The 15,968-nt window shown below is 44.8% G+C and overlaps 1 protein-coding gene across 2 annotated transcripts in view; it reads left to right on the top strand.

Moving 5' to 3' along the window:
- SGSM1 (small G protein signaling modulator 1) overlaps positions 1-15,646 on the top strand; it is an 84,127-nt gene extending 68,481 nt beyond the window's left edge. For both annotated transcript variants that reach the window (XM_070626982.1, XM_070626981.1), the window contains 6 exons: positions 1,241-1,365; positions 3,533-3,615; positions 8,006-8,115; positions 9,474-9,570; positions 10,669-10,836; positions 13,646-15,646. In XM_070626982.1, coding sequence (XP_070483083.1) covers positions 1,241-1,365; positions 3,533-3,615; positions 8,006-8,115; positions 9,474-9,570; positions 10,669-10,836; positions 13,646-13,734 — 672 coding nt within the window. In that variant the 3' untranslated portion in view covers positions 13,735-15,646. The remainder of the gene's footprint in view (positions 1-1,240; positions 1,366-3,532; positions 3,616-8,005; positions 8,116-9,473; positions 9,571-10,668; positions 10,837-13,645) is intronic.
- The last annotated feature ends 322 nt before the right edge of the window (positions 15,647-15,968 follow it).

The raw sequence follows: 15,968 nt of genomic DNA, 5'->3' as shown, positions 1-15,968 counted from the left end.
AGGTCTCTAGTAAGTTCTCTATAGATTTTTTTAAAGTTTTATTTGGCTTTTCTTCAAATTGGTTATAAAATGATTCCTTGATTATTTTATGGTCTCTTGCTCTCTACTCTATTTTTAATCTCTTTTTTTATTTCTTTAAAAATATTGAACATAACTTATTTTACATCCCATTCCTGATCATTCTATTACCTGAAGCCCTCATGGATCTGATTCTGCTGTCTGGTGTTTGTCCCCTCATGGTACCTTCTTTCTCTGAGTGTTTTGTGATTTTTGAACATGAGCTCATATTTCTTGGAACTTTATCTGTTGCATTATTTGAGGCCTAAGTGGAAGGCAGCTTCCTCAAAGAGATTTTCTTTTGCTTCTTCCTGGTACCCAGGAGCATAACCAACCTGAGATCACTTTAAAATAAATTCTCTGCTCTTTCTCTGACCACCTAGGGAGTAAGAATTTGGGTTATCAACTTGCATAAGTTATAAATGTGATTTGAGGCTGGTAATTATCCAGAGAGATATCTTTTACACTTAATTCAGCACCCATATTCAAGACAGGAAGTTGTCCTAGAGGCCTAGGATGTTAGTCATTTTTCTAGTCTTCCCTTACTGGGCGTGTGGCTCTTTGGGGTCCTGCCTTAATGTAGGAAAGTCTCTTATTAGACTCCTTACCTGGGAGGGGGGCAGCAAAACCATGAAATCCAAGCTTAAATTTTCCCTATTTGGCAGCTTCCTTCAAGGCAGAAGACAGCTTTGGTTTTTGGTTTTTTTTTCCTTTCTGGGTTAAGTTTTGGCCTTTAAATGTTCCTTATTTTCTTGTGCCATCAAACAACCATTTCATCAGGCTTGGTGGGTCACGGCATCCAGCATGTTGCCAGCATTGGACTTCTGCTCAGTCCTTCCATTCTTCTTGTCCAGTTTCCCGCAGAGAAGGGTGCGTTCCAGCTACAGTTTTAACTCTCTTAGTTTCTTCATCTGTAAAATGAAGATAATAATTCTCTGCACCTCATAGGGTTGTCTTATTCTATAAAAGGAAAAAATAAAAAGAATTTTCATCATATAAAGTGAAAGAGGCTTTCTCAGAAAACAACGACGACAATATTAAACACCCAACTGGTTCAGGTAGAGGATGTTCTTTTCAGTGACGACAGGAGAGGGTTAGGAGGAGGAGAGAGAATTTCTGGAACACAGCCTCTGGGAGGAGTTGGAGTGTAACGGTTCTTTCCTGCCCTTCTGGGGCCCCGCAGCCGGAGCTGCTGGACCTGTACACGGTGAACCTGCACCGCATCGAGAAGGACGTGCAGAGATGCGACCGCAACTACTGGTACTTCACACCCACCAACCTGGAGAAGCTGCGCAACATCATGTGCAGGTGGCTGGGGCGGGGGTGGGGATGGATACGAGGGGATTGGTGGGGACGGCAGAGGTGGGGGCTACAGGGAGCCCAGCTGGAACCACAGCCTCTGCAGCTGACACCATGCCTACTTTGAATCTTATTCCAGCCCACCCTGATAAGAATATAACAATCATAGTAACGGTAATAGTAGAGAGCATTTATTAGGCACTTACTGCATACCGGGCACTATCCTGAGCCCTTTGCTAACATCATTCCACTTAGTCTTCACAACAACCCTATGAAGTAAGTATCATCCCCCTTTCATAGGTGAGGAAATGGAGGCTCAGAGGGGAGCGGGAATCATACCCACACCTTTCGGGCTCTAGAATCTGTGCCTTATTTCTTTAAGCCAAGATCTGGGGCCACTTACTACTTTTTCTTAAATACTAAATATTTTATTTCTTAAAATATGGTAGTAACCCATGCTTATTAAAAACCTAAATCAGAGGGCCAGGCCAGTGGCATGGTGGTGAAGTTCATACACTCCGCTTCAGTGGCCTGGGCTTCACAGGTTCCAATCCCAAGTATGGACCTCTACACCACTCATCAAGCCATGCTGTGGTGGCATCCTACATGTAAAGTAGTGGAAGATGGGCACGGATGTTAGCTCAGGGCCAATCTTCCTAAAGAAAAAAAAAAAAACGAAATCAACCAAGGAAATCAGAAATTCATAAGGTATAAAGAGAAACTTTTCCTTCCATATCCAGTCATCAATGCCACTCACCCAGAAGAAGTAACTACTGGTAGCAACTTAATGAATATCCTCCCAAGCCATATATATGAGATATATATAATAACATAATAGATATATAATATATATGGCATAATATAATGTGAATGCACAGGTTTTAATATTTTTTTAAATTTTTACCTGTGTGGGATTACACTATGAACTATTTTTCTAAAACTTGCTTTTTACACTCAACAATGCATCCTGGACTTCCTTCCATGCCACTCTAACTCAAGTTCCCAAACTATTAGTACGGCCCATGGGCCAAATCCAGATCAGCACCTGTTTTTGTAAATAAAGTTTTATTAGAACTCAGCCATGTCCGTTTGTTTGCATATCATCCACGATTGATTCTGCAGAGTTCAGTAGTTGAGACAGAGAACATGTGGCCTGCAAAGCTGAAAATAATTATCATCTGCACCTCTCAGAAAAGGTTGCCCAGCTCCTACTCCTTAGGAAGCACTTAGCTATTCCGTCTCACAGCGTCCCAAGCAATCTCTCTCTCTTAAAATTCAATCTAGGAGATACAAATTCAATTAACTTTAATATAGTGTGGTACATTAAAATGACACAGTGCTAGGGGAGAAGGAAGGATAGACTGACTTTTGCCTGGTTATGGCATCAGGAGAAATCTTGGAAGGCTTCACAGAGGTGGTGACCTTCAAGATGGACTTTGGCAAAATTAGGAGACACTGAAGAAAGCATTTGGCGTACAGTTTAGGAGTGCACACCCTGGGGTGAGGCTGCCTGGGTTCAAATCCTGCCTCTGCCATTTGTTATTAGGTATATGACTTTATGCATATCACATTGCTCTCTGTGCCTCAGTCTCCTCATCTGTGAAATGGGATGATACTAGTGCCTTTTTCATATGATTATTTTGAGAATTAAATGACACATTGCATGTCTAGGAGGCTGAGCATAGAGTAAATGTTCAGTAAATATTGGTTACTATTAATAAGGGGCAGATGGGAATTCCAGAAGAGGGACCTGCTAGGACAAAAGCACAGGGTGTGCGTGTTGCTTTATTTGTGCAAAGGTAAATACTTCAGTGTGCTGGAGAGGACGAAGTACTGGGAAGTGACGGGTGGGGCTGTGGAGACGGATTGGGAGGAGGCTGTGAATGCCTTTTAACCCCCGTTAAGGAGTTTGAACATTGTCCCGTCACACAGTAGGGAGCCTGTGAAGGTTTTTGAACATGCAGTGGCCTCCTTGAGCTGGACTTGAGGAAGGTCATCCGGTGGCTGAGCACAGGATGTTTGAAGAGTGAGACTGGGGAGGAGGATGCAGGCAGGAGGTTGAGGGAGTGGCCCAGGGGAGGCATGGAGGAGCAAACCAGGGTGGAGGGAAAGGAGGAGTGGGTTGGAGAGACAGGTTGTGGGTGCCATCACTGGACCCTTTGTGTCTCTCTCTTAGCTACATCTGGCAGCACATTGAGATTGGCTATGTCCAGGGAATGTGTGACCTCCTGGCTCCACTGCTGGTCATTTTGGATGATGGTGAGTGTGTCCTCCCCACCCCAGGGCTGGGGGTGCAGTCTCCTTCTTACTGCAGAGGAGGGGGAATTAACCTTACTTTGTGATTCCACAGAATGGGTCAGTGCAGGTGCTCAGAAGACCTGTCTGTGAACACATCAAGGTCATAGTGAAATAAAAAGTCTTCTGGTTCCATGTTGACCAACATCTATGTCCAGGTGTCCACCACCCATCCAGGCATTTGCTAGCCACTGATTATACAAACATGAATGAGAACAAAGAAAAACTCAGACCCACATGGCTTCACTGGTGAATTCTCCCAAACACATAAAGAAGAATTAACACCAATTCTTCACAAACTCTTCCACAAAGAGAACAAGAGGGAACACTTCCCAACTCATTCTATGAGGCCAGTCATTATGTGAAGACCCGTTGGTAGCGTGATAGCAATACGAGACAAAGACATCATATGAAAAGAAAACCATAGACCAGCATCCTTTATGAATATAAAGGTAAAAATCCTCAACAAAATACTAGCAAACTGAATCCAGCAACATATAAAAGGGATTATATACCATGACCAAATGGGATTTATCCCAGGAATGCAAGGCTGGCTCAATGTATGAAAATCAGCCAATGTAATTCATCACATTAATAGAATAAAGGCCAGAAACCACGTGATCATCTCAGTTGACAAAGAAATGGCATTTGACAAAATTCAACACCCTTTCATGATAAAAACACTCAACAAACTAGGAATAGAAGGAAACTTCCTCCACATGATAAAAGGCAGCTATGAAAAACCTACAGCTAGTTCATACTCAATGGTGAAAGACTGAATGCTTTCCCCCTAAGTCCAGAAATAAGACAAGGTTCTAGCCAGGGAACTTAGGGAAGAAAAAGAAATAGAAGACATCCCGATTGGAAGGGAAGTAAAACCACCCCTATTTGCAGATGATGCTATCTTGCCTATAGGAAATCCTAAGGAATCAAAACAATATATTAGAACTAATAAACAAGTTCAGCAAAGTTGCAGGGTACAAGATCTATGTACAAAAGTCATTGTATTTCTACACAATTGCAATGAACGATCCAAAAATGAAATTAGGAGAGCAATTCTATTGACAGTAGCATCTAAAAGAAGAATATACTTATGAACAAATTTAACTCAAGAAGTGCAAGACTTGTACTCCAAAAGCTATGAAACATCATTGAAAGAAATTAAAGATCTAAGTAAATGGAAAGCTCTCATGTTCATGGATCAGAGGACCTGGTGTTGTTAAGAGAGCAATGCTCTCCAAATTGCCATAGATTCCATGCCATACCTATCAGAATCCCAGCTGCCTTTTATTTTTTTTCAGAAGTGGACATGCTGACCCTAAAATTTCTACCAAAATTCAAGGGACCAAGAATAGCCAAATCAATTTTGAAAAAGCGGAAATGTTTAAAGGACACACTCTTCCCAATTTCAAAACCTACTACAGAGTTACACTAATCAAGACGTGGTACTTCCATAAGGATAGACATGGAGATCAATGGAATAGAATTGAGAGTCCAGAAATAAGCCCTTACATTTGTGGTCAATTGACTTAGACAACGTGCCAAGACATTTCAACTCAGGAAAGAATAGTCTTTTCAACATATGATACTGAAACAACCAGATATCCACATATAAAAGATCAAAGTTGGGCTCCTACTTCATCCTATATACAAAAATATTAACTCAAAATGGGTCATAGACCTAAATGTAAGAGCCAAAACTATAAAATTATTAGAAAAAAAGTAGGCATATCTTTGTAACCTTGGGTTAGGCAATGGTTTCTTAGATGTGACATTAAAAGCATAAATTGACAAAATGAAAAATAGGTAAATCAGGCTTCATCAAAATTAAAACCTTTCGTGCTTCAAAAGACACCAACAAGAAAATAAGGAAAGTCCAAAGAATGGAAGAAGATATTTGCAAATCACATATATAATAAGGGACTTGTATCCAAAATATATAAAGAACTCCCACAACTCAACAATGAAAAGATAAATGACCCAATTAAAAATGGGCAAAGGGTTTGACTAGACACTTCTCAATACAACAGAAGATATACAGGTGGCCAATAAGCACATTAAAAGATGCTCAACATCTTTAGTCATTAGGGAAATGCAAATCCAAACCACAGTGAGATCCCACTTCACATCCACTAAGATGGCTAGAATCAAAACATCAGAAAATAACAAGTGTTAGTGAGGATGTGGAGAAATTGGAGCCCTCATACATTGCTAGTGGGATTGTAAAATGGTTCGGCCACTTTGCAGCACGGTTTGGCAGTTCCTTGTAATGTTGAACATGCGGTCACCATAGGACACAGCAATTCCATTCATAGGTATATTCCCAAGAGAAATGAAAACATATATGAATACACATGCTCGTACACGACTGTTCTTAACAGCATTATTCATAATAGACAAAAAGTGGAAACAACCCAATGTCCATCAACAGGTGAATGCATAAAAAAATGGGGTAGATCCATACAATGGAATATTATTTTGCAAAAAAGAATGATCTGATATGGCTACAGTGTGGATGAACCTTGAAAACACGATGCTAAGTGAAGGAAGCCAGACACAAAAGACCACATATTATATCCTTCCATTTAAATGAAATGTCCAGAATAGGTAACTCTATAGAGACAGAAAGTAGACTAGTGGTTGACAGGGCCTGGGTGGGGGGAGGGAAATGGGTAATGACTGCCGATATATATGGGGGTTTCTTTTGGGGGTGATGAGAATGTTCTGAAATAAGACAATGATTGTTGCACAACTGTGAATACACTAAAATCACTGAATTGTACATTTAAAAGGATGAATTTTATTCTTTGTGAATCTCAATAAGCCTGTTAAAAAATGAAGAGCATGACTCCCTACTCTTTGGACCCAACTGTGCATAATGACTTCCTTCCCAAAAGTTCCGAATAGAAGGGGGTGGGAGGAGAGAGAAAGTATACAGTGGAGAAACCTCATGAACACAGCCTCGGCCAGGTGACCAGGGTCAACATCAACAACCGTCAGTCATGGTGGTGGTGTCTGCTCTTGATCCGATGTGATCAGAATGGCACGTTACCCATGTGGTCTTTCTCTCAGTAACCCACAATCCCAGTCTTATCATGAGAAAAACATCAGACAGGTTCCAACAGCGAGGCATCCTGTAGACACCTGATGAGGACTCTCCAAAACTGTCACAGTCGTCAAAAACAAAGGAAGTCTGAGAAACCGCCATAGCCAAGAGGAGCCTAAGGAGACATGACAAGTGTGTGCAATGTGTTATCCTGGGTCGGTTCTTGGAACAGAAAGGGGACATTAGGGGCCGGCCTGGCGGCGCAGCGGTTAAGTTCGCATGTTCCTCTTCGGCAGCCCAGGGTTTGCTGGTTCGGATCCCGGGTACGGAAATGGCACCGCTTGGCAAGCCATGCTGTGGCAGGCGTCCCACATGTAAAGTAGAGGAAGATGGGCACAAATGTTAGCTCAGGGCCAATCTTCCTCAGCAAAAAGGAGGATTGGCAGCAGATGTTAGCTCGGAGCTAATCTTCCTCAAAAAAAAGAGGGGAGACATTAGATAAAAAGTATGGACTTTAGTTAATAATGTATCATCAGTGGGTCATTAATTAAAATAACTGAACCATACTAATGGAGGATGTTAGTGAGAGGGCACACTGGGTGTGGGGTATGCGGAAACTCTCTCTACTCTTCTTCCCAATTTTTCTGTAAATCTGAATTGTTATAAAAACACAAAAATCTCAGGAAAAAAAAAAAAGAGTGAGATCCTACTGTGCCTTGGGAAACCTTCCAGTCTTGTGTAGCATTCCCCAAAGTTACCAAGTATTAAGAGAAAAAAAAAGTACCATTTTCACATAGACACTTGGTTAAACAATATGAAGCAGGTTTCTTTATTGCCTTTATTTTCTTAACATATGTAGAGACTTTCTAAGCAGCATTTCCCACAGCTGTTTGGCCCTTTCTTTGCATAATCCTGTAAGCGCCCTTCCAGTGTTGACAAGCGCTGTTTTAATACAGTGGTTCCCAGACCTGAGAGTTTCATGAACCAGTAGAATTTCAAAAAGAAAAAAAAATTGAGGGCCAACAAAACATTGTCAACTTTTTATTATAGCAAGTAGTGATCTTTAAAAAAGAGCATCTGCTGTCACCATCATTTTCTATAAGAACGGATATTTCAGCCCCTCCAAGGTGGGAAATATGTGATTAATTTGACTGGAGAGCATTCCTTGAAGTGGAATACACTGGTGCCTTATTGTCCTTATGTTTCTCCTTTGGCTATGGCCTGAGCTCGGGGCCTTAGCCCATCACCTTGGGACCTCAGGTTCCTTGGGCAATGGCAGAGTTGACTGCTTCTGTGCTCTTTCCCCAGAGGCCCTCGCCTTCAGCTGCTTCACAGAGCTCATGAAGAGGATGAACCAGAACTTCCCCCATGGAGGCGCCATGGACACACACTTTGCCAACATGAGGTCACTCATCCAGGTATGACGCAGTCCTATTCAATAACATAACTTAATCCAACTCAGCCCAACGGACCTCAAGTCAATGTCATAGCCAAACCTAGTTTAACACAACTCAGTAACTCAATCCTACTTAACTCAATTCTGTTCAACTCAACTCAGCCCTGCTAAGTTGAGCTCAAAAACTCAATTCAACTCGATCTCTGAATTGAAGTAAAAACTCAATTCAGCCCAAATGCTGAATTGAAGTTAAAAACTCAATTCAGCTCAAACTTAACTCAACAACTCAAATCATCTGCACTAGATCCATTCTCCCTGAGCATTTATTTGGTCCAGGCACTGTGACTAGAACAATGAACAAGACCTGGCCCTCACCCTTAAAAGGATGTTTGATTGTATTGGTCCTTTGCCTCAAAGTAATGTTTGCATTTATTCCTCAGGCACACACCTTTGTGAGATATAATTCACATACTGTAAAGTTCACCCTTTTAAAATGTACAATTCAGTGGTCTTCAGAATATTCAGAGTTGTGAAACCATCATAGCTATCTGATTTTGGAACATTTTCATCACCCCGAAAAGAAACTCCATTCCCATTGACGTCACTCCCTCTCCCCAGCCACTGGCAACCACTAATCTACTTTCTGTCTCTATAGATTTGCCTATTCTGGACATTTCGTATAAATGAAATCATACAATATGTGGCATTTTGTGTCTGACTTCTTTCATTTAGCATGTTTTCAGTGTTCATCCGTGTTGTAGCTGTATCACTATTTTGCTCCTTTTTATGGCTGAATAATTTTCCATCGCATGGATGTACCACATTTTGGTTATCCATTCATCCATGGCTGATGATGGACTTTTGGATTCTTTCTACTTTTTGGCGATTATAAATCGTGCTGCTGTGCACATTTATGTACAAGTTTTTATGTGGACATGTTCTCGTTTCTTTTTAGGGATATCCTAGGAGTGGAATTGCACCTGCACCATTTTACATTCCCACCAACAACCTATGAGGATTCCAATTTTTTACATCCTTGCCAACACTTCTGTTGTCGATCGTTTTTATAATAGCCATCCTAGTGGGTGTGAAGTGGTCTCTCACTATGGTTTTGATTTGCACTACCCTAATGATTAGTGACACTGAGCCTCCCTCCTGTGCTTATTGGCCATTTGCATATCTTCTTTGGAGAAAAGACTGGGTTGGGTTGAGCTGGGTTGATTTCCACTTCAAATCCCTTGCCCATTTTTTAACTCCACCTGCTTGTTAAGGGCTATGCATACGGTGTCTGGTATGGGCATGCCCTGTCCCTTATTCAGCTGTCCCCTCTGGTCTGGCCTTGCCCAGGAAGCTGACGCCTGCCTCTCCTCCCCTTGACAGATCCTGGACTCGGAGCTCTTTGAGCTGATGCATCAGAATGGGGACTACACTCACTTCTACTTCTGCTACCGCTGGTTCCTGCTGGATTTCAAGCGAGGTACAGACTTCCAACTGGGGCCTTGTTCCCAGACTCTTTGCAGCTGAAGCTCAGGGGAAAAGATACCCTGCAGGTGAGGCTGGGGGGTGTTGGAGCAAAGCCGGCAGAAGAGGATGGCGCCCATTATTGAATTCTCAGTATCAGTTCACCTCCGTTATCTTGCAACAACACTACACAGTAGGTATTGTTACAATCCCCATTTTACGGATGAGAAAACTAAGGCTGAGAAGAATGAAATTCAGAGCTAGGAATAGGAGAGCCAGGATCCCAGCCCCCTTTATGTCCTAAGCCCAGTTCCCTTCCATTCTCTTAGGCTGCTTATCAGAGACCAAGAACTGAGAAGCCCATGGAGCATGTTTCACATGTCACTTAGAAATGATGTGTAACACATGACATTGCTATTGTGCAAATTTGAGGAGACGCTAATTATAAGAATATCTAACACGTATGGAAGTGTTTGTTAAGTACCAGGCACTGTGCTGAGCTATTTCTATGTACTGTCCCTTTAGTCCTTTACTACTATCGGCATTACCCTACTTACAGATGAGGAAAGGGAGAGGCTTATGGAGGGGAAGTAACTAGCCCAGGGTCACCTTGCTAGCAAGTGATGGACCTGGATTCAGACTGAGTTTATTGGATGTAGGAAGCCTTGTCCTTGACCATTGCTCCATTCTATCTCTTTACTAGATCCAGAGGGAGCAACCAGCTCTGCTGTGTGCAGGGGGCAAGGGAAACACCCCCCGGGTGCTAAAGGAGATGGAGGTGCAGGAATAGAGGGGGACATTGGTTAAGAAGCAGGGCGGGGGCAGGGCAGTGTAAACCAAGCCTGCATACACTCAGTTCCTCCACTTTTGCAGAGTGTCAGAGCTGGAAACTTACAAGCCACCTGGTTTGCGTATCTTATTCTACAGATGGGAAGGCTGAGGTCTGATGGTGGAGGGGGAGAGTCCAGGTCTCCTGCCCCCTGGCCTGAGCTCTGTCCACTGCACCCGGACAGAAGCTCAGCGCACAGCTGGCCTGGGGTTTTCCCAGAGGGAGGGCGGCACTGCTATCTCTGTGGCTGACCCTCCCTATGCTTGTGTGTTGGTGTCTCGGCAGAACTCATCTATGATGACGTCTTCTCCGTCTGGGAGACCATCTGGGCCGCCAAACACGTCTCGTCCGCCCACTATGTCTTGTTCATCGCGCTGGCTCTGGTGGAGGTCTACCGAGACATCATCTTGGAGAACAACATGGATTTCACAGACATCATCAAGTTCTTCAATGGTACCCACATACCAGGATCTCATCTCAGGGGTCCTTCCTGGGGCCAAGGGAGGAATAGAGAGTCTCTGAGATTGATGCACAGCGAGGGGGATGCAGGGGTTTCTGCACACTTCTTGTGGCTATTTCCAAATGGATGTATTGACATCTTGTAATGCTGAGGATGTGTTTTTCTCAGGGATCTGGCAGGAGGAGCCTGGGTGTTGAAATCAAGCTCAGGGTCAGACCCTGGCTCTGCCACTAAGCAGCTGTGCCCACAGACAAGTCACTTCCCCTCTCTCTAAACACCATCCTCATCTGTGAAATGGGGTAACGGTGTCTGCTTCCAAGGGTTGATGTGCATAGGAAAAGCAGACACAGGAAGGCAGTTGAAGTGGCATGAAAAAGGCACAGCCTTTAAAATCAGACAGATGTGGATTCTGATCCCACTTCTGCCACTCAGAAGCTGTGTGATCTTGGGCAAGTGACTTCACGTCTCTGGGCTTCAGATTCCTTGGGGATTAAATGTTGCTAACAACAGCACCCTCACAGAGATGTTGGGAGGGTTAAATGAGATAACATGAACCAAACCCATCACGTGGTACCCGGCCCATTTGAAGGATCCCATAGCTGGAAACTATTGCTACTGTTATTGCTATTTAAAAAGTTTTAAAAACTAAAGAAGGTTTTGGGGAAAAGCAAAAGAAGAAAAAAGCCACCTGTGACCTCACCCTATTTTAAATTAAAAATAATTTTTTCCATCCAATCTTTTCCACATTCGTGTATATTTTTATGTTGTTATCATCATAGCATCCAGCTGTATTTAGAGTTTTTTTCCAACCTTATATTTTAAAAATTGTCTTCCATATAATCATTTTTTAAGACTACAGAACATGCCTCAAGTGTCTATCCCTAACTTCCTGAACCATCCCCTATCAGTGGGCATCTAAGTGTAGAGGTTCTCAAACTGTTTCAGTTCATGGCACCCCAGGTGTCTGTAAAATTTTCATGGCATCCCAGGCCAAAAGGTCCATTCAGTAAGTAGCTAGGTCCAACCACTTAATAAGTATTTGTATCCTAACAATTGAGTTAAATAGCAAATTTGCCGGCTATTTTATCTCAAAACCAATTTATTCGAGAATAGCCAAAAGAATTGCAATTTGGGATGTGCAAGCTGTGGCACACCATAGGCAAATCCGGAAAACAAAGCAGGGGAGCTGCTTTTATAGGAAAAAGGGGGAGTGGGAGGGGCTGTTCCAGAGGAAAATCCATTGGGGGAAAGTAGCAGTTCAGGGCGGCAACGCTTCTCATTGGCTGGGCTGTGACCTTTCTCATTGGCTGAGCTGCAGCATTTCTCATTGGCTGAGCTGTGGCGTTTCTCATTGGCTGAGCTGTGGCGTTTCTCATTGGCTGAGCAGTGGCGTTTCTCATTGGCTGAGCTGCAGCATTTCTCATTGGCTGAGCTGCGGCATTTCTCATTGGCTGAGCTGTGGCCTTTCTCATTGGCTGAGCCGCAGCATTTCTCATTGGCTGGGCTGTTTCCAGGTGGGGAGAGAAATCTTCCTTCCTAGCAAAGTAGTTTTACTTTTTGTCCGAGATGGGAGGGAAGGTCTCTTCCTATTTGGTATAACTGACAACATGTGATAGGGTGTGAGAGCTCCCCCTATAGGCCTTCCAACTCCAATTTAATTGTTTTCTTTTATTAATTTCCACAGTAGCCATTTGAAAAACTAAAACACATAAGTCAAAAGAAAATAGTATTTTTATTTCATTTTTAAATAAGTACGATTACTAATGGGAAGTGTGCACTGTTGAACAGTGCACAGCTTCTCAAACCTTGGATCAGTTTGGACACCACCACCTTCATTTCCTGTTCCACGGTGATTTTCACGTGGTACTTGCTTTTGGTCACAGCATCCACTTGCTGAAAACCTAGCTTTGCAAAGACATAAAGTCACTGACAGGAATTAGTGCCCTTTGCGAGCTTGCTCATGCTGGCAATTTATGTGGTGCTCAGCAGATGTGGAGTATTATCGTGTTTCCCTCAAAATTTCTGTGAGCTCCCAGTGGCATTCTGGGGTACCTTGCACCCAGTTTGGGAACCATGGTCTTAGTGCCTTCTTTCCCTACTAAATGATGTCTTTATGATAAATGTCTGGGTTTAGGATTATTTGGCTTTGAAGATCTAATTACTTTGTGTGGCTCTTGATAAAATTATTATTTTTGCTTTTTCCCCTCTCTTCCCCTCTCCTGTTGCTTCCTTCTTTTCATCCTATTAAGCATCTACTATGTGCCTGGCATTGCTTTCTTTTTCTTTCTTTTTTTGGGGGAAGATTAGCCCTGAGGTAACATCTGCTGCCAATCCTCCTCTTCTTGCTGAGGAAGACTGGCCCTGAGCTAACATCCGTGCCCGTCTTCCTCCACTTTCTATGTGGGACGCCTGCCACAGCATCACTTGCCAAGCAGTGCCATGTCCACACCCAGGATCCGAACCAGCGAATCCCGGGCCGCTGAAGCGGAACGTGCATACTTAACCGCTGCGCCACCAGGCCGGCCCCTGGCATTGCTTTCTGAAAAGGTTCCCAGTCATTGTGTTTGCAGGAAAGGGAGGGAAGACCTAATGTTTTGCTTGATCTCACAGTTGCCTTGTGAAGTAGGTACTGTTATGGTTCCCATTTTACAGATGAGGAAAGTTAGGCCCAGAGGTGCAGGCCTCTCCCAAGGTCTCTGCTTCCAGAGCCGTCCTGGGGATGATGCCAGACGATGCCGATGGGGATGTCCCAAGGTGGGACACAGAAGGAGACTCATGAGCTGTCGCCTTCTGCTCTTTCAGAAATGGCCGAGCGACACAACACCAAGCAGATCCTGAAGCTGGCCCGGGACCTCGTGTACAAGGTGCAGACTCTGATTGAGAACAAGTGAGGGCCCCCTCGCCCAGGCGGTGTCAGCGGGGCCACCACCCGCCCATCCTGCCCACTTTCCCTCCCGGCCACCCCAGGAGCGAGGTCCTGGCGTTTGTTCCTGAGCGTGGACTTCTGACTTTGGCCGCTGGACAGGTGGAGGTCGAGGGGTTGCCCCTTCGGTTCAGCCTTACGTTTTCCTGTTTGACCAAAGATCGCCCGAGTCTGGATGCCTCCCCTGCGGGAGGTGGGGGTTGTTGGTGGACAAAGGGAACATCTTCGTTCGTGGTCTCCAGAGTGGTCTCCTCTCCCTCTCCCTTCTCCTCATCCCTCCAAACGGTCCTGTCACATGAGACTTGGGGCGGGGATTGTCCTGGAAATCGGTGTGGGAGAGGTCTGTGGGGCTACCTCTGTACTCTGAAAGGGGCCTTCGGAGATGTTCCAGAACATGGCTGGAAGATTGGCTTGGAGCAGGGTTTCTGCACCTCAGCACTACTGACACTTGGGTCAGGTAACTCTTTTGAGCGGGGCTGTCCTGTGCATCACAAGATGTCGAGCAGCAGCCCTGGCCTCCACCCACTAGATGCCAGCACATCCCCCCACCCTAGTTTTGACAACCCAGAATGTCTCCCAACATTGCCAAACGTCCCTGTTTGAGAACCGCTGGCTCCGAGAGGGGCTTCAAACATCTCTCTTGCTGCACTTTCTTTATACCTAAGCCGCCTGTGTCCTGAGCCTTCCTCCCATAGAGAAGGCACAGAGGCCCGCACACCTCTCTCTTAGGGTCCAGGATTCTGTCTGTTGTATTCTCTCATTTTTTTCCTCCTCCACCTGACCATAGGAGAAACTTCTTTTCTTCTTTTCAAGAAAGCTGTCTCCTTGCAAGGGTGATGGAACTTGAGAAATGTCTCTAAGCGTGAGATCCTCTCTTCTGGGTCCTGCCCAGAGCCCCTGGGGCAGGGCAGAGTCCACATCCCCCTCCTCCCTTCCTAGGGAAGACCTCGCCTCTCCTTCCGCACGTTGGGGCTGGTGCTTCAGGAGCTTGGAACGTGTGTGTTGGTGACAGCCACTTGGTCAGGGAGGCTGGCTTTCCCTAAGTGCCCATGCTTACTCAGGACAAAGGAGGAAAAGGAAGATAGAGGTCAGCCAGGGGCGAGGGTGGTGTGGGTTTTCCTCGAGAAACATCTGCTGGTGAACTGGCACCAGGGTCACGGCTAGGTCCGGAAATGGTCCCCTCCGTGTCTTCACAAAAAGGGTCCCCAATCCTCAGACAGACCCTGAGTCTGCAGAGGGAGGGTGTGTCAGCCCCCTGCTCCTGCTCGGGACAGGGAGAAATGCCCGCCCCGCGTCCTTGCAAAGCTCTTCCCTCAGTCTCAGCACTTTCTGCCGCATGTGACCACCCAGCTTCCACCGAGCGGGGCCTCTTGGGCGGGATGGACGAAGCCAAGGTGGCCCCTGCTTGGGAAGAGCGCTCCATGAGAGCGCATCCCCTCGCCCTGGTCCCCCAGCTTCCCAAGACGGGAAAATTGTGCAAAAGACCCTCCTGAGAAGAGTCTCTCTTGCCACTCAGCTGTTCATGCCGGGGACATTATTTTAGCAAGACCCAGGTCCTAGACCTTCCGGTTCTTATTTATTTTTTCGACAGACTAGTCACAAAGTACAGCACAAGATTCCTTCTGCGCCTTCTCCCGTGGTGTTCCAGAGAGCGTCCGTGGGTGTGATTTGGAATAACTCGTATTTATTTGGCTTCCTGTGCTCAGTCGGGTCTCCGTCCGTTGTGTGCGTCCTTGTGTCCCGGAATCGAATGCGTAGGCGTTGTTCTGTCTGTGGGGTGCCCTCTTTTTCTCGGTGTTGCCAACATATCTCGTGATTGTTTACTAAAGAGTTGTGTCTATATAGAGAGAAAAAAATATATCAACAGAGAAATGTGTGAATCTGGGCTATTTTTTGTTTCTGTGTTGGGGGGATTTTTTTTAATGTGAAAGAAAGAAATGTTCACTTCTGAGGGCTGTGTCTCCCAACTGTACCCCACTGACCCTCCCCCGGATGGGGACGATTGTTGTGATGGCTGCTTGGTCTTTCCCTAGAAAGCTCAAGACAGGAGAACCACTTCTCATTCCTTTTTTCAGTTAGCTGTTACCACGCATAATGCTGCGTAACAAACCACCACAAAACTTAGTGGCTTCAAACAGCCACTTATTTAGCTGCTCTGTAGTCACTTAATCCGTTTATTTAGCTTGAGACTCTCTGGATCAG

The sequence above is a fragment of the Equus przewalskii genome, chromosome 7, assembly GCF_037783145.1.
Source record: "Equus przewalskii isolate Varuska chromosome 7, EquPr2, whole genome shotgun sequence".
NCBI classification, from domain to species: Eukaryota; Metazoa; Chordata; class Mammalia; order Perissodactyla; family Equidae; genus Equus; species Equus przewalskii.
The sequence above is the reverse complement of the archived record's forward strand: the minus strand, read 5'-3'. Positions and strand labels throughout refer to the sequence as shown.